General features: G+C 37.6%; 2 protein-coding genes across 2 annotated transcripts in view; one reads left to right on the top strand and one right to left on the bottom strand.

Annotated features, from left to right (window-relative positions):
* Positions 1–4,215, bottom strand: part of LOC144980373 (uncharacterized) — a 61,368-nt gene extending 57,153 nt beyond the window's left edge. The window contains exon 1 of the mRNA XM_078928077.1: positions 4,043–4,215. The gene's annotated coding sequence lies outside the window, so the exon portion shown is untranslated. The remainder of the gene's footprint in view (positions 1–4,042) is intronic.
* Positions 1,865–25,539, top strand: part of LOC144980372 (uncharacterized) — a 63,910-nt gene continuing 40,235 nt past the window's right edge. Inside the window, exons 1-7 of the mRNA XM_078928075.1 lie at positions 1,865–1,992; positions 9,592–9,871; positions 11,466–11,645; positions 14,360–14,462; positions 15,746–16,510; positions 18,658–18,886; positions 24,047–24,286. Of these exons, the coding sequence (XP_078784201.1) occupies positions 9,647–9,871; positions 11,466–11,645; positions 14,360–14,462; positions 15,746–16,510; positions 18,658–18,886; positions 24,047–24,286 (1,742 nt within the window). The 5' untranslated portion in view covers positions 1,865–1,992; positions 9,592–9,646. The remainder of the gene's footprint in view (positions 1,993–9,591; positions 9,872–11,465; positions 11,646–14,359; positions 14,463–15,745; positions 16,511–18,657; positions 18,887–24,046; positions 24,287–25,539) is intronic.

Genomic DNA, 25,539 nt, shown 5'->3' with positions numbered 1-25,539 from the left:
TCATCATCATCATCATCATCGTCATCACCATCGTCTTCATCATAATGATGATGATGATGATGATGATGATGATGATGATGATGATGATGATGATAAATGATGATGATGATGATGATGATGATGATGATGATGATGATTATGATGATGATGATGATGATGATGATGATGGTGATGATGATGTTGTTAATGATAATGATGATGATTATGATGATGATGATGTTGGTGGTGTTTATGATGATGATGATATTGGTGGTGTTTATGATGACGATGATGATGTTAGTCATGATGATAATGATGATGCTATTGATAATGATGATGATCATGATCATGATAATAATAATAATAATAATAATAATAATAATAATAATAATAATAATAATAATAATAATAATAATAATAATAATAATAATAATAATAATAATAATAACAATAATAATAATAATAATAATAATAAAACCTCTAAATGTATTGTTTTAATACACATTATATGATAGAATTGTTCAGCTATAATTTGTGTTTTGAAAGCAATTAATAAGGTCATAATTTAATCTCTATTTGACTTTGTCTGCTTTTTAGTCTGAGAGATTCTAGAAATCACCAGCTTTTCTTCTCTCCTGCTCAGCATCTGGTGTCATCGTTAAGCGCCAAATCGCCCTTTTGCCATTGATATCAGACTATTTGATTCGTGGCTGTCATCTCACTTATTATAGCTGGGTGAAATCGAGCGATATGCTGTTGTTTTGTTTTTGTTTTTGTTTTTTATCTTTGGATCACCTGCCCAATTTTGATGGCCATTGAGTTGGGTACCTGGGTCTGATAGATCTGACGGAAAGTACTTTTAGATAGACCAGCGTCAAATCCAAAGTAAACGGAAGAAAGCAAATAAAATAATATCCCTCTACTTTTTTCTGTACTAATTTTAGAATTCCTGGAAAATGCTGCTGATGATATAATAATAAAAGGAACCGAAACTTATTGGGAGTGGCCGTTTATGCAGGTCTGACATCCGAACGTAATTATGGAATTGTTGTAGTGGATCCATAGAATTAAACGGTAAATTCCTTGAGTGGATCATATTTTGAGTCATTGTTTTTGAGATTTCCATTACAAAAACGACCCCATAACGAATTGGGTTATCAGACCTAAGTGTAGGATGTCGGTCGAGAATAAAAACTTGCCAGGATTGCCAATTAGGCGGTTTTGAAACCAAACTTTAAAAATACGCCGATCTGTTTGGCTTGACAAAATTTAGTTTGGCGATTTGGCACTTTTCAGAATTCTTTAGCTTTTTATATAGCGCAATATCCACTAAATGTGCTCAAAGCACTTTACAAGGGGTCCCTGGTCAACAGCAACACTTAACATGTTGGACAAGAAATGACACCCTTTAGGCGATATTACATTTTTTTTTCGTACAGAGACAACGCAGTTAACGGCCAGGTATTCATTTTAAACATGACTATGGTGTAAGAATGTGAGTAAAGAGCCTTTTCCAAGGACTCAACTATGCGCCAAGCGAGTCTCGAACCCAGGACCTTCCGATCCGAAAGCGACTGTCATACCACAAGACCACATAGCCTCACAATTACATCTGTTTTATAAACAATCAACACAAATTTTAATACTCTGGCATGATAATGTTAAATATTTAACTTAAATACTAGCAGCGAGATAAGAAAATTGAGATTTATTTCCAACTTTATGCTCATTGAAGACATTTTTGGTTTTTTTTGTTTAAGTGATGCTTTGAAAGAAAAAAAATAGAATATTTGGCAGACTATTTGGCTTTTTTTTTTTTTTTTTTTGGTGTGATTTGTTTGGCAAAAGAAAAAAATGGCACCCCTGACTCCTGCCTAGAGTTAGTACTTCCGGGTCGAAAATAATATCCCTTCCTGTTCTCACTCAACACTGTAGTGTGACCACCACCTGTGAACTTTGTGACTAAAACTAAAATCACACTTTGTTTTCGTGAGAAATATTTGTTAACCCGAGGTAAGGGATTATGGGATTATGATTATGTTGTGAGTAAAGGTGAAACGATCGATGGTTGTCAGTAGTAGTGTGGACCAAATTCAAACTAAACTAAAACCCGACTTTGCCAGTCTAGTTTCGATTTTGATTTTTTGAGTGAGTAAGCTTGGCTTAGCTGAGATCTAGCTATAATTATAATTATAATCATAGATATGACTTGTTCTTATTCTTAGAATCTAGAGAAAAGTATTCTCAATTACGCCAGTTAGAACTCTCATCTTGGCATTGCTTAAGGAGCGAGGTCCCTGCCACCATCTTGATTTGTTCACACGCTACACACTACTACTAGGCACTTTGATAACTCCAGTCCAGTGGCCGCCGATAGGCTCACTGTAAGGTGAAACTCGTTTTTTGGAACTTTATTTTTGACCCTTTACTGTTTTGATCACCATGGCGTTATTTGTGAACGTATGTGACTTATTTTGGTATCATTATAAAGGGCACAAAACAAGCTTTCTAACGGTATATATTATTCTTAATTCCTGATTGTATTTCTCAGAAAGCTATTGAAATAAAAATGTATCAATTTTTGACTTATATTACAAGAACTTTTAAAATTATGGATACATTTTAATTATACTTCATACATCTAGGCACTTCGATAAAATTTTCAAACTCAAAATATCTTGATTTGACTCAGTCAGGGGGATGGGACTTGAAAAAACATAAAATTTGATATCTTATTTGTTTCTCTACGACCTACGGTTCCAGAGTTATTTATATTTTTCTATTGAAATTTTTTGTCAATTTTACAGAGAGAATCTGTGATCTCACTGCTGCCTCAAAACCAGCATCTCGCGGGGATCGGGAAATTTTGAGTTTTACAGTCAACATGGCCCACTTATTGTTTTCAGTAATTTTGTTTCAATTAAAAAATAATTGGCAAGTCTTAGGTATCATTTTAATGGTCAGAAAATAAGCTTTATTTTCATATAAATCATTTTTATGGATGGAAAGTATGGAAAAAAATTAAGGATAAATGAAAAAGGGGAAAAATATGAGGTTTTTGTCCTAAAAAGTGGGGTTGATGGCGGAAAAAATAAAATAATGAGCGAGTGTATCAATTTTGATTAAATTTGGCAGAGATATTCTTCAATTAATTGTTTATCGATGTATGAAGTATAATTAAAATGTATCCATAATTTAAAAAGTTCTTATAATTCAAAAATTTATAAATTTTTATTACATAAGCTTTCTGAGAAATACAATCAGGAATTAAGAATTAAATACACCGTTAGAAAGCTTGTTTTATGCCTTTTATAATGATACCAAAGTTAGTCACATAGGTTCACAAATAACGCCATGGTGACCAAAACAGTAAAGGGTCAAAAATAAAGTTCCAAAAAACGAGTTTCACCTTACAGTGAGCCTATCGGCGGCCACTGGACTGGAGTTATCAAAGTGCCTAATACATCGATAGACAATTAATTGAAGAACATCTCTGCCAAATTTCATCACAATTGATACACTCGCTCATTATTTTATTTTTCCCGCCATCAACCCCACTTTTTTGACAAAAATCTCATATTTTTTTCCATTTTCATTTATCCTTAATTTTTTTCCATACTTTTAATACATGAAAATGATTTATATGAAAATAAAGCTTATTTTCTGACCTTTAAAATGATACCTAACACTTGCCATTTATTTTTTAATTGAAATAAAATGACTGAAAACAATAAGTGGGCCATGTTGACTGCAAAACTCAAAATTTCCCGATAGCCGCGAGATGCTAGTTTTGAGGCAGCAGTTAGATCACAGATTCTCTCTGTAAAATTGACAAAAAATTTCAACAGAAAAATATAAATAACTCTGGAACCGTAGGTCGTAGAGAAGCAAATAAGGTATCAAATTTTATGTTTTTTCAAGTCCCATCCACCTGACTGAGTCAAATCAAGATATTTTGAGTTTGAAAATTTTATCAAAGTGCCTATACCAACCTCCGCTGCACGTCCAACTCGCCTTGAGCATGCATTCACGTAAAATATAAAGATTTTTCTTAAAAACCTACCTCTGTTTCAAAAACTAGCATCTTTCAACTTTCTAAGAAACATTTTGATTTTTCAGAACTTTAGTTCGTTAAAAAATACCGGCCAATCTGACCCGTTGAGTCGAATGAAAACGAAATTTTGTTGTTTACACGGTTCAAAGGAAATGCCGTAAATAAGCTTTCATGGACTTCCTGTGTTGTTTTTACAGTGTCACGTGACCGTTTTGAGAAATTTGTCGTCTGCTACAAACAATTAGACCGGTAGGGGGTAGATATTTTCGTTGGAGCAGAGAAAAAGTGAGTATTATTTCTTGGACTTGTAGAGAGGCCTAGGGTCCACCAGCAGTCAAGTTGATTGAATAAAAGAAAAAAAGGCCTTTTTTTTTCTGCCGCCACCACCACCGTGAGAGGGGGGGGGGGGGGGGGGGTTGCATGATGAAGACGAAAGGGAGACGTGTCGCTTGTGACCTTGGTGACGTAGAGCATGTCAACGATGCTGGCAGATGTTCTTAACCCCTTAACAGCGAAGCAAATTTTTTGCTTTCAGATAATAGTTTGCTTTTATCCTTATTATTGTTAACGGAGAATACAGCTTTTCCACCAAGAGAGCAGTCAGACTATCGCAACTCGGACTTCAATTGTCTATAATCGTTTTGCCATTACTTGTCTTTTGATGAAAGAGGATTTGGTGTTAGGTCAAAGATCGAATTTCGCCGCTAAAGGTTGCATTGCTACTGGATTTGCTCTCCTCTCCCCCCCCCCCCCCCCCCCCCCCCCCCCCCCCCTTTTTTTTCTTCTTTTTTTTTCAACTTAGTATTGTTGATTGCTATTTCCTTTTTTTATGATTAGCAAGTGCCGTAGGAGTCTCACAGGATGCAGGAGTACTGCAATTAACCCTTTGCCAGTGACATTGATTTTTTTGTTTTCAAATAATAGTCGTCATTTATATTATTTTTTAACGCAGAAAAAATAAACGTTTCCACCATAAGAGCAGTAAGAATATTGATAAAAAGCGCTTTGAGCACGTTGGGTGGATATTGCCCTATATAAAAGCTCAAGTTTTTAAATTGTAATTTGTTTTTTGTCTTTTGATGAAAACGGTAATTTTTTATTTTTGGTCCAAGTAAGATTGATATTCGCCTTTAAAAGGTTAAGTTGTTTTGTTTTTTCAGGTTTTTTTTGTTTTGTTTTTCAAATGCGGATACGTTGCTTCTTTTTTTTTCCTCAACTGGCAAGCTATGGCTGTACTTACCCGCATGGCTTGCACACACAAAAGGATACATCTAGGTCACAAAACCTTACATCCAGGTCACAAAATCAGACAACTAGGTCACACCTCAAGACATCTCTGTTTTGTTTGTTCCAAGATAGCAAAACAAACCAGACGTCTTGGAGTTCGAAAGAGCTTTCCATAAAATATTTGGTATTTGCAAGACTCCCAGAAACCAATTCCCTATACAGCTTTTGTGCACGGTTACTTATGACCTTGATTTCTTTCGTACCCACCCCCAAAATCCCACTTATTGTGTGTTATAGGCAGAACATAATAAATAGCTGGGCTGCCACGTGCGTGACTAAATTGGCCAAAGAGAGAATCTATACTTTGGCATTAGACACCAATTACCTGATGTCTTGGTTTTTAATCCTAGCCGAGTGAGAGAGAAAAAACAAAACAATCATACATGTATCTGCAAACAGCAGAACGTTTTCATTTTACATTGAGATGGGAAGGGATAACAATATGATAAGAAAGAAAGAGAGAGAGAGAGAGAGAGAGAGAGATGGATGGGGGGATAGTGAGGGGGAATGGGAAAAGATGAAAGAAACAATGGGTTGCCTGATGACGTAGATCAAAGGATTGTTACAGCGGTGTTCACAGAGCGTACTTCGTGAAATTTTAACCTTTTACAGTGACACTGATTTTTTCTCCAGATTGCTTATGCAGAATAAATCGTTTCCACCAAGAGAGCAGTAGTAAGAGTATATTTCAACTCGGGCTTCAATTAAACTATAAATCGCAAAGCTTGTCTTTTAATGATAACATTAAGACTAAGATCTGGAGTTTGGGGAGTGTAAGATGGAATCTCGCCATTAATGGTTAAAATTGTTTTGATTAAACAAAAACAACTCACACACACACACACACACGAGCGCGCGCGGTCACGACAGCGAGGACCATCACCGACAGAATGTTGCAACGGTAAACCGGTTTACGTGTACATAGATCCTGAGGCTAGATGCCCCGTTATCGTGTACGTAGGCACTCCCAAAAAAAAAAAAAGGAAGAAAGAAAGAGACACACACACTCACACACACACACACACACCACACACACACACAGTCTCGCATCCTCTACGAACTAGTTTTGCGCACCAATTTTTACTGCACTTATGCACCAAATTGCATACCTATCTAGGGACACTTTTTTTCGTATCTTTTTCTCAATAAACTTTTTAAAAAACCTTTGTTTTGCGCGGCAGGCACTAGGGGGCACCAACCATTGAATCAGACGAAAAACACACACGATTTAGCGAGGAATGAATCATGAAAATATTTAGGATATAATTTCAAACACAACTTTTGATATTCATCAAGGATTGTCTAGTACCGAATGTTTTTTGATAGAAAACAAATGTATCTTCAAATCTAAACTGCTTTTGACGGTAAGCGGTAAGTTTTTTATTTATTTTTCTGTCCAAACGAATGATTTGTCCTGGTATAGAAGCTAAGTATTGGTAACACCGGCGCAGCTCTCTAGTAATAGGCACTTAAATGAAGGGCTAAATCTGTGACACAGTTCTCCCATTCACCTGTGTGACCGCTAGTTATCGTTTGTGAGCTGCAGGCTAAAACCATGGTTTGGTTAAATTGAGATATCTCTGGTATTTATTTACAGAATTGGATAAATTAAATACCAAAATAAAGGGCATTGAACGCCCTATCATTTGGTACAATTACCGTTTCCCTCCTTAAAATCATTTAGAAGATATTGTAATGGAAAGATAGCTTAATTTTAGTGGGCAAGAAAATCAAGCCGTTTATCATCATTCATGAAAAAATCCCCTTAAAACATAAATAATCATAAAATTCAATCATTTTCCTTTCCAATGATACCATTTTCAACTTTCAAAACTGCTTCCAGGATACCCTTTGAGCATTCCATAAAATCACACTCATTTCAAAATCTACCAAAGTAATGACATTTCAGCTTGGACTGCCGTGGTCAGCGTCGGTCATTGGCTCCTAGCCTTGTGACGTCAGTGTTTCAGGGGAATCCCCTTTCGTTTTTTCAGTCAGCTGGTGCCCAATTTCAGGCTGATTCCTATAGTAATTTTTGGGTGTTTTTAAGGCATAAAAAATTGAATAACTCTGCTTCTATATAACCTAGAGAGAAAATTCAAACGGTTTTATCATCGGGATGGTATACTGCATCATAGTAAACCAAATTTTATACTGTCATTTGCAAACTGAATTTTCATTTAAGTAGTAGTTGTAGTAGTAGTAGTTGTAGTAGTAGTAGTAGTAGTAGTAGTAGTAGTAGTAGAACGCTGTAGTGGAACAGTAGGGGGCAGTGGAGGGGGCGAGGTGAAAGGGTCACGGCGGAGGTGGGGGGGGGGGGACAACGAAGTAATATACCAGACTTAGTTAAAGAGTCTTTCCACAAGTTCCTAGCAGTGAAGGGCAATAGTCCCGACGGAGTGTCTACGTGCACTGTAACTTTTGAGCAGCAGCAGTGGGAGTAAAATTGTGACCCAACTCGCCCATAAGAAAGTTATGACTGGAAATTGTCGTTCGCTTTTACTAAGTTTTAGGGGGGTTCAATTAAAGATGCCTAGAACTTCGTTATAAAGAAGAGGAATATCGCAGATATCTTGGTATCATTATTTTCGTTAATAACCGGACACCTAGCTTCAGGATCTATGTACACGGTAACAGTAACATACAGTGGAACCTCCGAATAACGACAACCTCCTGATAACGACATTGACCCGTGGTCCCGATTTTTTTCTATTTAAGATCAGTAAAAAAAAACCTCCAAATAACAACGTACTTTTTGATAAAACCTCCGAATAACGACATCATTTTTGCGATTTTCGGCAGTTTTCTTAGATATCTGATACTAAAAATACCGAGTATGAGTACTCAAAGTTTATAAAAACGATTCCTGCTTGAACCAATGAGAACGCAGCTTTTGAAACCAATGAGAACGCAGCTTTTTTTTTGACGAATCTTGGCTGATATGCATTAATAAAAACCAAGTTATAAATGTAAGTGTAAGCAAGTAAAGACAAAATCATGGAAAATGTGATATTATGTGGTGATAGAAGTAGTACCTAGTAGTAGTAGCAGTAGTAGTAGTAGTGTTTTTGTGGGAGGAGGAGGAATTTTATCTAACTCACACCGTCTGAATTACCTGTTTTTGTTTGTTTTAAAGGGTTTTACAGCGCTTGTGACACATCTATGTCATATAAGCGCCAGTAAAAAGGAAGAAAATTGGAGAGTAAAAAACATTCTAGATTTACAATTGAAATGACATAAGAAAAAGTAAGACAAAGGGGAATGGTTTAAATAGGGAACAGATGTAGATTCTAGGAGCACACTATCAGTGTAATCAGTTCAGATCACCTAAAAGTCTCAGCCAGACACACGCACAAGAACCCTCTAAGAGGAATACACTACAATGTTTTGTTTGTTTTGTCAATGTTAATAAAAACTGGTCCTGCGGGCCTTACCACGCCCACTTTGTCTGCCATCTTGGAAACCTCTAAATAACGACACCTCTGGATAACGACATAAAAACTCAGTCCCGTGGCATGTCGTTATCGGGAGGTTCCACTGTACATGGTAACCTTGAATCTCGCCTTTAATGGGTTATATTGTATTGTTTGATTTTTAAAAATAACACACACATACAGAGCGAGGTCCATCAATTGCTTGTATTGTAGCGGCAAACCAGTTACCTGAGTTACCGTGTACGTAGATACGGAGGCTATGTGCCCGGTTACCGTGTACGTAGACACTGCCAAGTCCCAAAGTCTCATTGGGAAAAATTACAATGTATCCCCCCTCCCGACCCCCCATCCCCCATCCTTTATAGTGATATAAGTAAAAGAGAAGAAATCGCAAATCAAAAACACCTACTATAAAAATATTTTTAACAGCGAAACAAAGTAGATATCGCTGTACATAACGAAAATAGTCGATGTTTTGAGCCAAGACCCTAAAAGAGGAAGAAATAATGAAATAGTGGCCTATATCGGTGTGAGCATTTGTCACAAGGCATGTGAATTATTTGATGTCTATATATCGAACCGAATAAAAAATATTGATTATTAAAATAGGCTTTAAATAGATTTACAGATAAACAATTTGCTCTCAGCATGGTCCAAAAATGCTCCAAAGTCCTGAATAAGAAGCTGAACTTTCTTTTTCAACAAGATTTATTGAGTCACAGAGACCTATGCAGCTCTGTAGCTGGAGCGTAGGAGTATGCAACTCTGTAAATATATGTGAATAATTATGTATTATAATTATAATAAAGTATTATTTTATCATTTTTGTATTGACAGAATATTAGAGACTGAGTTTGATTGAAATGTAACCAGTTTGTTGGCGTAGTCAGCGATGGACGTGGACAAACCCGATGGACATGAACCAGCCAAGTTTTCAATGGAATTTGTCATTCCGGGAAATAATGCAGACTTGCTGAAGAAGAATGGGGCCCGAGTAAAGAGACTGTTCAATGTGGACGTCGAGTTTGCCAACACATTTCAACGGGGAAACGTGACAATGCAGTGGATTAACTTCCTTAGCGGGGCCTCGACGGCTGAACAGATGAACAATGCAAAGGTATGGCTTGGTTATATTATATAAACAAACCGATTTAAGGCCAAAGGGCGTTTTACTATCATGACTCATGCTTTTTTAAAAATTATTATTATTATCATTATTAATATTTTCAAAAATTATTTTTGCTATGACTATTATTATATTCCACGGAGGCTCTAAAAGTTGATGCTGAAAGAAATGCTGAGGCCCTGCACCCACTATTTGAGAGAATCTGGAATGACGGGATATTCCCAAAGGATTGGAAGGAAGGACATCTTATCAAGTTTCCAGAGAAAGGGGACTTCAGTAATTGTAATAATTATCGAGGAATCACTCTTCTCTTTATCCAGGAAAGGTTTTCAACCGTATTATTCTAGAGAGAATTAAGAGTGCAACAGATGCTAAACTGCGAGTCGAACAGGCATGTTTTCGGAAAAACCTGTTCAACCACCGACCAGATTGCCTCTCTGCGAGTCATAGTGGAACAGTCTCTAGAATGGAACTCTCCTCTTATTGTCAACTTTCTGGATTACGAGAAGGCTTTCGACAGTATTGACAGAGCAACATTGTGGACAATTCTACATTATGGACTCCCTGAAAAGATAGTAAACCTCATTAAGGAAATGTATGAAGGATCAAGTTGCAGGGTTGTACACGAAGATCAGCTTTTCTGACAGCTTTGAAATTAAGACTGGTGTCAAGCAGGGATGCTTGCTCTCACCATTCCTGTTCATCCTTGCCATTGATTGGCTAATGAAAGAAACCTCCAAAGTGCAAAGAAATGGAATACAGTGGACTCCCTGGACACAGTTGGATGATCTGGATTTTGCAGATGATCTGGCTCTTCTGTCCCACACCCAGGACCAGATGCAAGCAAAGCCACAATTATAAACAGCCTCTCGGAATCAATTGGTCTAAGAATTCAGCCTGCAAAGTCAAAGGTCTTGAGGATAGGTACGCGTCAAAGGGAGCAGATCAAAGTAAAAGATCAGGAACTCGAAGATATAGACACTTTCTGCTATCTCGGAAGTATAATTGACAAGGATGGAGGCACGGAAGCAGAGGTGAAAGCACGGATAGGAAAGGCGCAGGCTGCATTCACATCTTTGAACAGAGTTTGGAGAACTAAAGATATCTCCCGTCGACTAAAGCTAAGACTTTTCAACTCAAACGTGAAGTCTGTCCTACTGTATGGATGTGAAACTTGGAACGCATCACAGGCATGTATAAGGAGGGTACAGGTTTTCGTAAACAGGTGCATGCGAAAGCTACTCAGAATAAAATGGATGGATAGAATAAAACATGAAGAAGTATGGAAAAGAACACAGCAGAAACCAGTGGGAGAGGAAATAGGAAGAAGACAATTGAGGTGGATTGGACACACGCTTAGAAAGAATGACTCCACTATAACAAAGAATGTATTGGACTGGAACCCTCAGGGCAGAAGATCAAGGGGAAGGCCACGAGGAACATGGAGAAGGATTAAAGAATTATTATTATTATTATTATTATTATTATTATTATTATTATTATTATTATTATTATTATTATTATTGTTAGTATTGTTATTATTATTAAACTCTTCTCATATCTCTATTTTCCATTTTTGCTGCAGACCTATATCTTATCAATGACCAACCCGGATACCATAATTAACTTAAAGGATTTTCCATCGTCGTTGTACATGGCGTCTGTGGACGAAGTGGAGGCCGAGACCTGTGCCTTCCTGACACAGAAGAAGACAAACATTGCAATTCAAGGCTCTCAACTGGCTGTAGTTCTGGCCCAATCCATGGTGCGGTTTTGTATTGATAATATCCTTTCCTCCTCAGACTTCTTCTTCTTCTTCTTCTTCTTCTTCTTCTTCTTCTTCTTCTTCTTCTTCTTCTTCGTCTTCGTCTTTTTGTCAGTTGCAGTTTCTAGCCTCTTAGAGGATACAGACTACAGTTGTCATTTATAAATTCCAATAATTACACACACACTCACTCACACACTCACTCACATGCACACACTCAAACTCACTCATTTCAAACTACATGGTGACTGTGGCCGTCACTCTATCTGGTATTTTGTTATTTTCTCATTTCAAAGATTTTTATTAATTCTGTTGTTTGTTTTTTGTTTCCACCAATTGTTGAGGGAGCTCGGTCCATCCCTGAACAGTGGAGGGAAAGAAAGAGTGTACCTGGCTGTCTGTTTCATGTTTGGATTGATAATTTGTTGTCACATCCTCTTGTTAGTCTGTTTATAGGGAATGAGATTAGCGGAAGAGTAGCGTCCCTTGATTGGACGTCACCTTACAGAGAGAACGTCAAAATGGTTTTGCGCATGCGTCTCTCTCATCCTCGCTTTTGGTGAAGTGTCTCATGCCGCACAACCAACATGACGTTCTCTCTCTAATAACTTTTCCGCTCGTGACTTCCAATCAAGGGACACTACTCTTCCTCTAATCTCATTCCCTATTGTTTTCATGTAATTTGGGAGTTATTCATTTTTCGGAAAGTATACGTATTGTTTGGGGGGGGGGGGGGGGGGGGTTCTGTGACAATGCTGCTTTTATTATTTTTTTTTTTTAATTTTCTGCCCATACTTTCTATGGGTTTTGAAATCGCTGTGTCATTTCTGCGCCATTGTCACTAATCGGTTTAATGTCAAATTCAAGATTGCCGCTTTTCCGTATATTTACGGAATTCGGTATGTTATAAACCCTCAGTATATTTTTCCAATCACGTGACTGCTAAACTATAAAAAGGAAGTACGTAATGCCTATTTACGGGAGTTTAGCGCTTGGACAGCGGCCAGTCAAGGTGTTTGTGTAAACGTTCAGTAAATTACTGCCTCCTGAATTAGTAACTCTGTAGATTGGTTTCTCTGCTGATAATTAAACATTGATTTAGTTCAAGTCTGATTCGTTTTATCGCTGTGAATCGTTTTAGTTGTAATCCAAACTTCCATTGAATATGACTGATTCGTTTTCCTTTCTGGGTTAGGTCTTTGACCTCCCATGGAGGGCAGGAGGTCACGCTATGTCTTCTACCCCCTTATGTCTGTTTTCTGAGTTGCTTTCTGTCTTTGTCTTGGAATGTCCTTGCCCTGGCTGGAGACCTTGACTGGGTTTTTATAGTTTTGGGAGATGATTTTTTTTTTTCCCTTGTAAATTATCTCTCTGTTATGTACTGTAACATCTCCTTTTTTTTATTAAAATATAAAAATATAATTTTTTGTAAACATTTGAGTTTTTTCCTCCTGTTGTGATCTTTGCTTGTATCTGAATGAGACTTTTAGGTGATTTCAAACTAAGTACACTGGCTGAGAGTGTGTTCTTGGAATCCACACATCTGTTCCCTATTTCAACCATTCCCCTTTGTCTTACATTTTCCAATAGTAATATAGACCTGTAAATTCTCAGTCAATTAACTGAAATCAGTCAATTCGTCAAATTCAAATATTTTTGAAGAAAGAATTGAATAAAGAAAGAATTCATGAATCGTAGTCGAATGACTGTAAAGTAATTAGGAATGTTCCACAGCGCTATGCGTAGCTCATGGGCCGTTTATATTAATGATGGATATATTGCCGAGGCTAAGGGACGCTTTTTAGAATTGCCGTGTCTGAACACACCCCAGTGTATTTTCACACAGCCTTCGTGAAATTATTTTTTCACTTTCCAAACCTGTCGTACCAAGTTTAACTGAGCCGCTGAGTGATAAATTTCACTGTTTCGTCTAGGCCAAAATTGACCACATTTACTTGAAGGACAGGAAAAGTATGAAAAAGAAAAATTCGAACACCGGAAGTTCATTATGTAGACACCTTCAAAAATTAAATGATTGCTACAAGCACATCTCGATTGCCTCATGTTGTAAACAAACTGGTTGATCGTTTCTAAGTTTCTTCACCGATTGGGTACCTAATTATAAGGAACAATGGTAAGTAGCCCAATTAATTCCTGCGCAATTTAGTTTTCTGCCATTGTTTTGCTCAAGTGGACTTGCTGTTTACCTTTCATTTTGATTCCTTGGATTTTACCGCTATGACGAATTACGAAGCTTTTCAGTTTCAGTCAATGTTTATAGAGCTCATTTACAGGTCTAGTAATAGAAATAAATCTTTATTGTCCACAAAATGGAAAATCTTCAATGGTTCACATTGCTCGAACAAAAGATATAAAATTTTCTCGTGTGTTTTTTTTCGTTTTGTAAATATATAACTTTTTTGACTATCCCATTTTATTCCTTTTTACTGGCGCTGAAATGACTTAGATGTGTCGCAAGCGCCGTAAAACCCCTAAAGAGATATAAATAAGTTTACCTTTAGATTTTATGTTTGTTTTGTTTTGTTTTGTTTTTGTCTGTATGTCTTTTCTTTTTTCTGTTTTCTTTTTTTTTCTTCTTTCTTTTTTTTCTTCGTTTTTTTTTTTCTTTTCTTTTTTTTTTTCTTTCTTTCTTTCTTTCTTTTTCCGTACCGGCTGAGAGTGACCTAGTTGACCTTTGACATTGATTGTTTCAGTTGGAGAGTGTGCAGCAGGAATCCACACCCAGGTCCCATCCTGGCCATGAAGACGCTAATTTCCGACACAGGGGAATTTTGGAAGAGAAACAAAAAACATTCAGTAAGAGTTACTTTCCATTTAATCTCTATCTTTCTTTCTTATTTATTTCCTCTCTCTCTCTCTCTCTCTCTCTCTCTCTCTCTCTCTCTCTCTCTCTCTCTCTCTCTCTCTCTCACTCACTCACTCACTCACTCTCTCTCACTCACTCTCTCTCTCTCTGTCTCTATCTATCTGTATCTCTCTCTCTATTCCCCCCTCTCTCTCTCTCTTCCCCTCTCTCTATCTCTTCCCCCCTCCTCTCTCTCTCTCTCTCTCTCTCTCTCTCTCTCTCTCTCTCTCTATTCCCCCCTCTCTCTCTCTCTCTTCCTCTCTCTCTCTCTTTTCCCCCCTCCCCCTTGTTATTTTAGTGATCCAGTACACAGTGATGCCAAAACTGGAGCAAAAAGTTCCGGGTTCTGGGCAACTTCCGTCAAATTCATCATCACTACAACTACTACTTCAACCACCACCACCATATCATCAACACTACCACTACTACTACAACAACAACCACTATCACATCTTCATCATCACTACTACTATTACTACAACCACCAACACCACATCATCCTCACCACCACCAGTACTACAATCTCTACTATTAGGTTTTGGCGCTTTACTTCATTTGAAATAAGGAAACTTTGGGATTGTATTTGGCAACGTGTTTATGTATCATAATACAATTCTAATCAGTTATCTATTTAGAACTATACAATATGTAAACACAATGCCAAATACCATTCCAATTCATTTTTCTTGTGTGCGGAAATTCCTCTTTCGGCATTGAAATTCCTACGAGTGGTGTCTGAAACTCCTGTGAGTCAAATTTATAGTTGGCGTGTCTGCAGTACAGCTTAGGCAGTGAAGGACGACTTACTTTTTACAAATATATATTCTCTTGTGGAATTGAAGAGTGGTTTTGAGATATTGAGGATTATTTCCCCTAAAATTTCTCATTCTGCCTATTATTTTATCACATTTAAACTTCAAATTCACACAAATCTAAGAAATTCTTGTGTCAATTGATGGTAAAATTAAAAATTACGTTTCAATTTATCTCATGGATGGAAACTCAAAAAATCAGAAAAATCGACGAATTTTGGAAAAATAATTTTCAATTCAATTTCCAACATTTGTGTCATCCAGGCCCATTTCCGCTTTGGCTGGTGTGGGCACAAACACCAAAATGGCAGGAGAAGACGATAAAAATTAGAACCTATCCTGTCTATTTTCTGAATTTTCACGTAACCCTTGCCTTCTTATATCTGGAAAACTGTTTATAATCCTCTTTTTTGTCATTTCAGGTTCATCTAATAAGATACGGACAGAAGGGGACAATTCGTCACAACAGATTATCCCGTCTCAGCAGTCGTTAAACAACAGATCTCATTCAGCGCAATCATCATCGTCATCATCATCACCATCTCAAGGCCGTTCATCCTCTATACAGCCATCAAAATGTGCCTCTGCTTCAACAGATAAAGAAGTGTTTCCCATTGGTAAAACTAGCAAAACAAACATCGGTGACAAACCGTCGACATCCTCTAGTTCATCTAGAAAAAGCAATAATAATAAAAATAATATGGCTGTGAAAAGCGGTTGTGGTGATACGGCTGTGGAAAGCGGTTGTGGTGATACGGCTGCTGGTGAAGTCTCCTCAGATGTAGGAATCGTCAACCAGTACAGGTACCTACAAACACTCGGCTTGGAGCACGGATACGACCCTGGCCTCATCGAGGAAGGCCTGGGTCGTTGTGACATCACCGATGTCGTCCAGCCAGCTGAATTCCTCAACATTCTCAAATTCATTGCCGAGTCGGAGAGAGGAACAAGTTCCTCTTCCTCTGTGAGTTCTGGCAACTGTAAATCGACAACCAAGTCTTCCCAAAAGCCGTCTGCGGCAACGGCGAAGACAGCCTTGACGAATAGTCAAACATCGTCATCTGCCGCTGGAGATAACAGTGTCATTTTAATCAACTCGGATTCTGAAATCGACGCAGAGAGTGGGGCTGAGGCCTGTGTAATTAGTTCTGAGGAAGACGAGCCTATTTTTCTCTCTGCTACAAAACGTAAGCCTACAAGAGTTGATTTTTGATAGTTTTACTCACCTTTTCGTTTTTGATTGTTTATTAACTATTTATACCTGGGTGGGGTTCCTGACCTCCCATAGTGGGCAGGGAGGTACTTACTGTGTCTTCTATCCCCCTATATCTGGGTATGGTTCCTGACCTCCCATAGTGGGCAGGGAGGAACTTACTGTGTCTTCTATCCCCCTATATCTGGGTGGGGTTCCTGACCTCCCATAGTGGGCAGGGAGGCACTTACTGTGTCTTCTATACCCCTATATCTGGGTATGGTTCCTGACCTCCCATAGTGGGCAGGGAGGCACTTACTGTGTCTTCTATACCCCTATATCTGGGTGGGGTTCCTGACCTCCCATAGTGGGCAGGGAGGCACTTACTGTGTCTTCTATACCCCTATATCTGGGTATGGTTCCTGACCTCCCATAGTGGGCAGGGAGGCACTTACTGTGTCTTCTATACCCCTATATCTGGGTATGGTTCCTGACCTCCCATAGTGGGCAGGGAGGCACTTACTGTGTCTTCTATACCCCTATATCTGGGTATGGTTCCTGACCTCCCATAGTGGGCAGGGAGGTACTTACTGTGTCTTCTATCCCCCTATATCTGGGTGGGATTCCTGACCTCCCATAGTGGGCAGGGAGGCACTTACTGTGTCTTCTATCCCCCTATATCTGGGTATGGTTCCTGACCTCCCATAGTGGGCAGGGAGGTACTTACTGTGTCTTCTATCCCCCTATATCTGGGTGGGATTCCTGACCTCCCATAGTGGGCAGGGAGGCACTTACAGTGTCTTTATACCCCTATATCTGGGTATGGTTCCTGACCTCCCATAGTGGGCAGTGAGCTACTTACTGTGTCTTCTATCCCCCTATATCTGAGTGGGGTTCCTGACCTCCCATAGTGGGCAGGGAGGTACTAACTGTGTCTTCTATCCCCCTATCTGTTTTCCAACATGCTTTCTGTCTTTGTCTTGGGATGAGATTACTTGTTTTTTTCCTGGTCATGGCCGGATACCGTAGCTGGGAGGGAAACAGTCAAATGTGGAGTTTTGGGAGATGATGTTTTTTGTCTTGTATATTCCTCTTTGTGGGGACCTGGGCTTACATATGGATGAGACTTTTAAGTGATCTCAAACTAAGTACTTTGATAGTGTGCTTTTTGAATCTACATCTGTTTCCTATTTGAACCAATTCCCCTTTGTCTTACCTTATCTTGGGTGTACTTTAATTGTAATTCTAGAACTTTTGACTATCCCATTTTCTTCCTTTTTACTGGCGCTGATATGACCTTAATGTGTTGCAAGCGCTGTAAAACTCTTAAAAACAAAAAAACTGAATATTCATTTAAAAATTCATTTATTTATCAATGATTGTATCTTACACTGACCACTCATGTCAACATGAATCTGTGGACATGTTTTAATTGATTGATTTATTTATTTATTTATTTACTTTTTTTTTGTTATTTATTTATGTACAGTGATTTGTTTTATTTATTTATTTATTTATTTATTTAAAAGAAATTTCTTTGAGTCCCTTGCAAATGTAGATCGTTACAGTGTGAATTTTATTGATTTGGTTTTTACTAGGATATACAACTGTTAACCCACTCAACCCTAACACAGACTATATCCGTAGTTTACCCAGGGTTAGTTTTACCCCATGCCTATTTATTACATTTTTCTGAGACAAATTATAGGCGTAGTATCAAAGCTATTGTCTTTAGTTTTTACATATTAATGGTAGTTGAATGAAACTATCTAGGCTCATGCTCATTTTTATTTAATACATTTTTTCCAATTTTGAAACGTAGCAAAAATCTCTGGGATTGATTGAGTTAAAATATTTTTATTCTTTACCAATTCACCATTCATCATCATCCATCGTGGTTTGTACTCTTGAGCACGTTGCCGGTCAGCTGTCCCCACGAATCACGGTCCTCTGCAGTGCGCATGAAATCTGTGTTGCTTTTTAAATCACATTTGGCTATTCTTAGGTTATTTAGATAAGTCATTCTTTGTCTTCATCTAGCTCTCTTTCCTTCGATCATCCCAGATGTCGCCAACTTTCCCAGGAACCGTAACTGCCCCTTTCCCCAATGATAGAGAGCATTCTTTTTTTTTACCTCCACAGAGGGCAGGCAGAAGACGACTGTCAACAGAAACAATCAAAGGCCAAATCCACAACAGGTTGCCATTGGCGGCTTGGATCCGATCCGAAACGGCCCGGAGACTTGCTTTCCACACGAGCCGCGTGTCCCATTAGAGTCTAGGGTACAGCCTGGTCCTAGACCCAGGGTAGATGCGAGGAGGAAGTTTGTCCTGAGACACATTGTCATTGATGGGAATAACGTCGCCATGCAGTGAGTGGGAATGTGGCCAACCTTCATTTTTTTCTGACTTCCTGCATTTTTTTCTCTTTTTTTTTTTCATCTTTTTTTTTCTTTCTTGTGTCTTTCTTTCCTTCTGTGTTTCTTCCTTTCTTTTTTTTTTCTTTTTGTTTCTTTTTATCAGTCCTTATTCCTCCTTCCTTCTTTCTTGAGATGCAATATTTGTGCGGCAATGTGGTTTAGTGGTATGTCACTCGCTTTCAGATCGCTCGGCGCATAGTTGAGGCCTTGAAATAAGCTGTTTACTCACATTCTCTCACTGTACTCAGGGTGTAAAATGAGTACCCGGCCGTTGACAGCTCGTCTCTGTCCGGAAAAAAAATGGTAATATCGCCTAACAGGCGTCATGTCTCGTTCTACGTGTTTCGTGTTGCTGTTGGTCAGGGGCCAGGGGTGAAAGTTCGCCGGCATATGCCGGAAATTCCGTTTTTTTTAGTAAATGTAATAATCGCCTGTTGGCATTTTGACTCTTCTGCCAGGAACGTTAACTTTTAATACTAGGAAATACCGATGCACCAGTCTTGTGTAGACTATTTCATTTTCCCTCAAAGGTGACAATTGAACACATGTGTCACTTTTCTGTCATAGATTTGGTGTGTTTACACATCAGTGGATGCGTCACATTTTGTACTATGTTTATCTTTTCAGTTGGTTTTTAAACGCTGGTTTTCACTATAACCTTTATTATACAACTGAAAATACTTTATTTTGACTTTAAATTTAAAATATTTTTTTTTCTTTAATGTTTTGTATGAGTCTAATTTTTAAATTATTATTATTAAATGGGGAGCTGTAAGTACGCTGTAGGTTAAAACAATCCACTAAGACTATTTTTGGGGTATTCAACTTATATATTACATAGGTTGGTATTTCCCATATTTCCATCAAAAGTAGTAGTAGTAGTCACCATTGCTACAACCACCACCACGCATTGACACTGCCACAACCACTACCACCACATCATCATCATTATCACCACGACCACTAGAGCATCATCGCTACTAAAACCTATAGGGAATGATATAAGTGGAAGAGTAGTGTCCCTTGATTTGACGTCACCCGCGGAAAAGTTATTAGAGAGAGAACGCGGAACGCATGCGCACAATCAACATGACGTTCTCTCTCCAATAACTTTTTCACCGGTGACGTCACAGACTATGGGTGACGTCCAATCAAGGGACGCTACTCTTCCACTAATCTCATTCCCTATACCAACTTCTTCTTCTTCTAGGTTCCATGCCTGGTCCAGGCTTCGGATACTGCATGAATTATCTCTCCCTATACCAACACTAGCATCAAAACAAGTTCCATGGGGTTTCGTGATTACTTCTTTGGGGTGTTTTGAGTCGTAATAGCCCTTGGTATTGCAATTCCTGGGCCTTTTACTACACATTTAGAGTGATGGCCTATCTTGGTGTCTCCATAAACCGGATAATACTGTAATCACTTGAGATTGCTGTGAATGAATGAGTGTTTAAATGACGAAGATGATTTATTTTGGTTTGGGTTTTTGTGATTGCTTTTAAATATAAATTTTGTTTTCAATCATATAGACTAAAGACTTTTTTATAATTTTTTTTTTTTTTTTTTTGCTAAAAAAAGACAATCCAGTTTTAGGATGATAGAATTAAGTAGACTTTTCACTCTGGGAAGGTTGGCATGAATGATAGAATTAAATAGACTTTTCACTCTGGGAAGGCTGGCATGAATGATAGAATTAAATAGACTTTTCACTCTGGGAAGGCTGGCATGAATGATAGAATTAAATAGACTTTTCACTCTGGGAAGGCTGGCATGAATGATAGAATTAAATAGACTTTTCACTCTGGGAAGGTTGGCATGAATGATAGAATTAAATAGACTTTTCACTCTGGGAAGGCTGGCATGAATGATAGAATTAAATAGACTTTTCACTCTGGGAAGGCTGGCATGAATGATAGAATTAAATAGACTTTTCACTCTGGGAAGGCTGGCATGAATGATAGAATTAAATAGACTTTTCACTCTGGGAAGGTTGGCACTCAACTGGTGATAGAATTAAATAGACTTTTCACTCTGGGAAGGCTGGCTGGATGTAATGTTATGAATGCAGAATGATAGAATTAAGACTTTTCACTCTGGAGGTGGATGTAGTTGTTTGTGCTGAATAAGATAGATATTAAATTATGACTTTTCACTCTGGGAAGGCTGGCATGAATGATAGAATTAAATAGACTTTTCACTCTGGGAAGGCTGGCATGAATGATAGAATTAAATAGACTTTTCACTCTGGGAAGGTTGGCATGAATGATAGAATTAAATAGACTTTTCACTCTGGGAAGGTGGCACTGAATGTGATAGAATTAAATAGACTTTTCACTCTGGGAAGGTTGGCATGAATGATAGAATTAAATAGACTTTTCACTCTGGGAAGGTTGGCATGAATGATAAAATTAAATAGACTTTTCACTCTGGGAAGGTTGGCACTCAAATGGTGATAGAATTAAATAGACTTTTCACTCTGGGAAGGTTGGCATGAATGATAGAATTAAATAGACTTTTCACTCTGGGAAGGTTGGCATGAATGATAAAATTAAATAGACTTTTCACTCTGGGAAGGTTGGCATGAATGATAGAATTAAATAGACTTTTCACTCTGGGAAGGTTGGCACTCAATGGATGATGAATTAAATAGACTTTTCACTCTGGGAAGGTTGGCATGAATGATAGAATTAAATAGACTTTTCACTCTGGGAAGGTTGGCATGAATGATAAAATTAAATAGACTTTTCACTCTGGGAAGGTTGGCATGAATGATAGAATTAAATAGACTTTTCACTCTGGGAAGGTTGGCATGAATGATAGAATTAAATAGATTTTTCACTCTGGGAAGGTTGGCATGAATGATAGAATTAAATAGACTTTTCACTCTGGGAAGGTTGGCACTCAACTTGAGTGATAGAATTAAATAGACTTTTCACTCTGGGAAGGTTGGCATCAATGTGATAGAATTAAATAGACTTTTCACTCTGGGAAGGTGGCATCAATGGATAGAATTAAATAGACTTTTCACTCTGGGAAGGTTGGCATGAATGATAGAATTAAATAGACTTTTCACTCTGGGAAGGCTGGCATGAATGATAGAATTAAATAGACTTTTCACTCTGGGAAGGCTGGCATGAATGATAGAATTAAATAGACTTTTCACTCTGGGAAGGCTGGCATGAATGATAGAATTAAATAGACTTTTCACTCTGGGAAGGTTGGCATGAATGATAGAATTAAATAGACTTTTCACTCTGGGAAGGCTGGCATGAATGATAGAATTAAATAGACTTTTCATCTGGGAAGGTTGGCATGAATGATAGAATTAAATAGACTTTTCACTCTGGGAAGGCTGGCATGAATGATAGAATTAAATAGACTTTTCACTCTGGGAAGGCTGGCATGAATGATAGAATTAAATAGACTTTTCACTCTGGGAAGGCTGGCATGAATGATAGAATTAAATAGACTTTTCACTCTGGGAAGGTTGGCATGAATGATAGAATTAAATAGACTTTTCACTCTGGGAAGGCTGGCATGAATGATAGAATTAAATAGACTTTTCACTCTGGGAAGGCTGGCATGAATGATAGAATTAAATAGACTTTTCACTCTGGGAAGGCTGGCATGAATGATAGAATTAAATAGACTTTTCACTCTGGGAAGGTTGGCATGAATGATAGAATTAAATAGACTTTTCACTCTGGGAAGGCTGGCATGAATGATAGAATTAAATAGACTTTTCACTCTGGGAAGGTTGGCATGAATGATAGAATTAAATAGACTTTTCACTCTGGGAAGGCTTGGCATGAATGATAGAATTAAATAGACTTTTCACTCTGGGAAGGCTGGCATGAATGATAGAATTAAATAGACTTTTCACTCTGGGAAGGTTGGCATGAATGATAGAATTAAATAGACTTTTCACTCTGGGAAGGTTGGCATGAATGATAGAATTAAATAGACTTTTCACTCTGGGAAGGTTGGCATGAATGATAGAATTAAATAGACTTTTCACTCTGGGAAGGTTGGCACTCAACTGGTGATAGAATTAAATAGACTTTTCACTCTGGGAAGGTTGGCATGAATGATAGAATTAAATAGACTTTTCACTCTGGGAAGGTTGGCATGAATGATAGAATTAAATAGACTTTTCACTCTGGGAAGGTTGGCATGAATGATAGAATTAAATAGACTTTTCACTCTGGGAAGGTTGGCATGAATGATAGAATTAAATAGACTTTTCACTCTGGGAAGGTTGGCATGAATGATAGAATTAAATAGACTTTTCACTCTGGGAAGGTTGGCACTCAACTGGTGATAGAATTAAATAGACTTTTCACTCTGGGAAGGTTGGCACTCAACTGGTGATAGAATTAAATAGACTTTTCACTCTGGGAAGGTTGGCACCCAACTGGTGATAGAATTAAATAGACTTTTCACTCTGGGAAGGTTGGCATGAATGATAGAATTAAATAGACTTTTCACTCTGGGAGGTTGGCATTGATTGAAAATTAAATAGACTTTTCACTTGGGAAGGTTTGGCACTCAACTAGGTGATAGAATTAAATAGACTTTTTCACTCTGGAAGTTTTGCACTCAACTGGTTATTAGAGTATTAAATAGACTTTTCACTTGGGAAGGTTGGCACTCAACTGTTGATAAATATTAAATAGACTTTTCACTCTGGAAAGGTTGGCACTCAACTGGTGAGTCACAGATCGCAAAATAAAAAATTATTAAATTAGCATCTTTTTCATTCAGGCAAACTGGCTTCACCGGTCTGTCTTTCAGGCAAATTGATCCCCGTTAACTTTCACCCATGTCAGGGACCCTTTATAAAGCGCCTTGAGCACATTTAGCGAATATTCTGCTATATAAAAGCTCGAGTCTTTTTTTGTCTTTTAAAAAATTATTTATTTCTGTTAGTGAGCACATTTAATGGGTATTGTGCAACATAAAAGCTCAAACGTCTTTGTTTTTTTTTTAAATTAATTAATTTATTTATTTATTTTTTTATTTATTTTTTGATTTTATTTATTTATTTATGGATTGATTTTTAAAATTTATTTATGGATTGATTAATTGATTTCTTTCCGTTCCCTCCAGCCATGGCGACCACAAAGTCTACTCAGTCAAGGGCATTCAGATCTGCATCAATTACTTCCTGGCCAGGGGTCACAAGGTCACAGCCTTTGTGTCCGGGTCGCGTCGGTACTACCAGCCCCGGAAGACTTTCCCTATGAAGGACAAGAAACTGCTGGACAAGTTGGAGTCGGAGGGCAGTTTGAAGTTCACGCCTTCCAGGCGACTGTCTACTGGCAGAATTATTTCTAGTTACGACGACAGGTGTGGCTTGGAATTCTATTTTTGGTCTTCACAGCCAAGTAGTGGCAGATTATTATTATTATTGTTGTTATTGTTATTGTTGTTGTTATTATTATTATTATTATTATTATTATTGTTGTTGTTGTTATTATTATTATTGTTGTTGTTGTTGTTGTTGTTATTATTATTATCATTATTATTGTTTTTATTATTATTATTATTATTATTATTATTATTATTATTATTATTATTATTATTATTATTATTGTTATTAGTAGTATTAATGTCATTTTTTAAAAAAATGTATGTTTTATTATTATTTTAGGGTAGAATCGGGTAAGTTCGCCGACGGGGAAATTCGCCGCGACCCTCCACCCCCAAGAAATAATGCTTGGTGAACATTTATCCTTACACCCCTCACGTTGGAATAGTCCGTATTCAAAAGACAAGATGTGAATGTACGTATTGCTTCAGTTTGAAGGAAGCAAATGAGAAATCTTTAAGAGTTATAGCACTTCAAAATGACATGTAGTAATCAAGATGTTGTGACATCCTTGACTTTTTGATTGTAACGGCAACACTACACTAACGTTCCCCTAGTTTGTGCAGTTGAATGTGAAGGCCCTGGTCACAAAATCAATGTTGTATTGACTTTGTGGTCATCCATATCCATTTTATTTTCATTATCGGTGTATATTATCATCAGAAAAATATTTCTAAAAATTGTAATACAATATTTCAAAAATCTATAATTTCGGGTAAATTCACCGGGACTCTCGGGTAAATTCGCCGCACATCACTATCATCATAATATAATTATTCCAAAGACGATTTTAGTGTGCAATAGACGCTGTGAGTTAGCACTAAAATATAACTAAGTTAAGAAAAGTAAATAATAAATATGTAAGTGGGTTTAATAACCACAAATCAGTCGACTTGAGTATGGATGGGCAGCAGGCTATGAACTTGTGATTGGCATTGTAATGTATCCACAGGAAGGCACTTTACATACATCATCACACTCGATTCAAGTGCCAATAAATATGTGTTAATATTGCAGTATTGGATAATGTCGAGAGATTTGAGGACAAGAAGAGTTTAAGAAATGGAAATTGTTCCTCATATTGTCTTGTAGGGAGAAAAACTAAGTACAAAATCTCGCGGCGAAGTTACCCGCCAGTGGCGGCGAAGTTCCCGACGTGCGGCGAATGTACCCGACAACAGTGGCAGTTTTAAAAGGACTTTTGTGAATAAAATACAATATAAATCTACGT

Source organism: Berghia stephanieae, chromosome 9 (assembly GCF_034508935.2).
Source record: "Berghia stephanieae isolate SIO BIC M18660-M18661 chromosome 9, UCSD_Bste_1.3, whole genome shotgun sequence".
Lineage (NCBI taxonomy): Eukaryota > Metazoa > Mollusca > Gastropoda > Nudibranchia > Aeolidiidae > Berghia > Berghia stephanieae.
The sequence above is the reverse complement of the archived record's forward strand: the minus strand, read 5'-3'. Positions and strand labels throughout refer to the sequence as shown.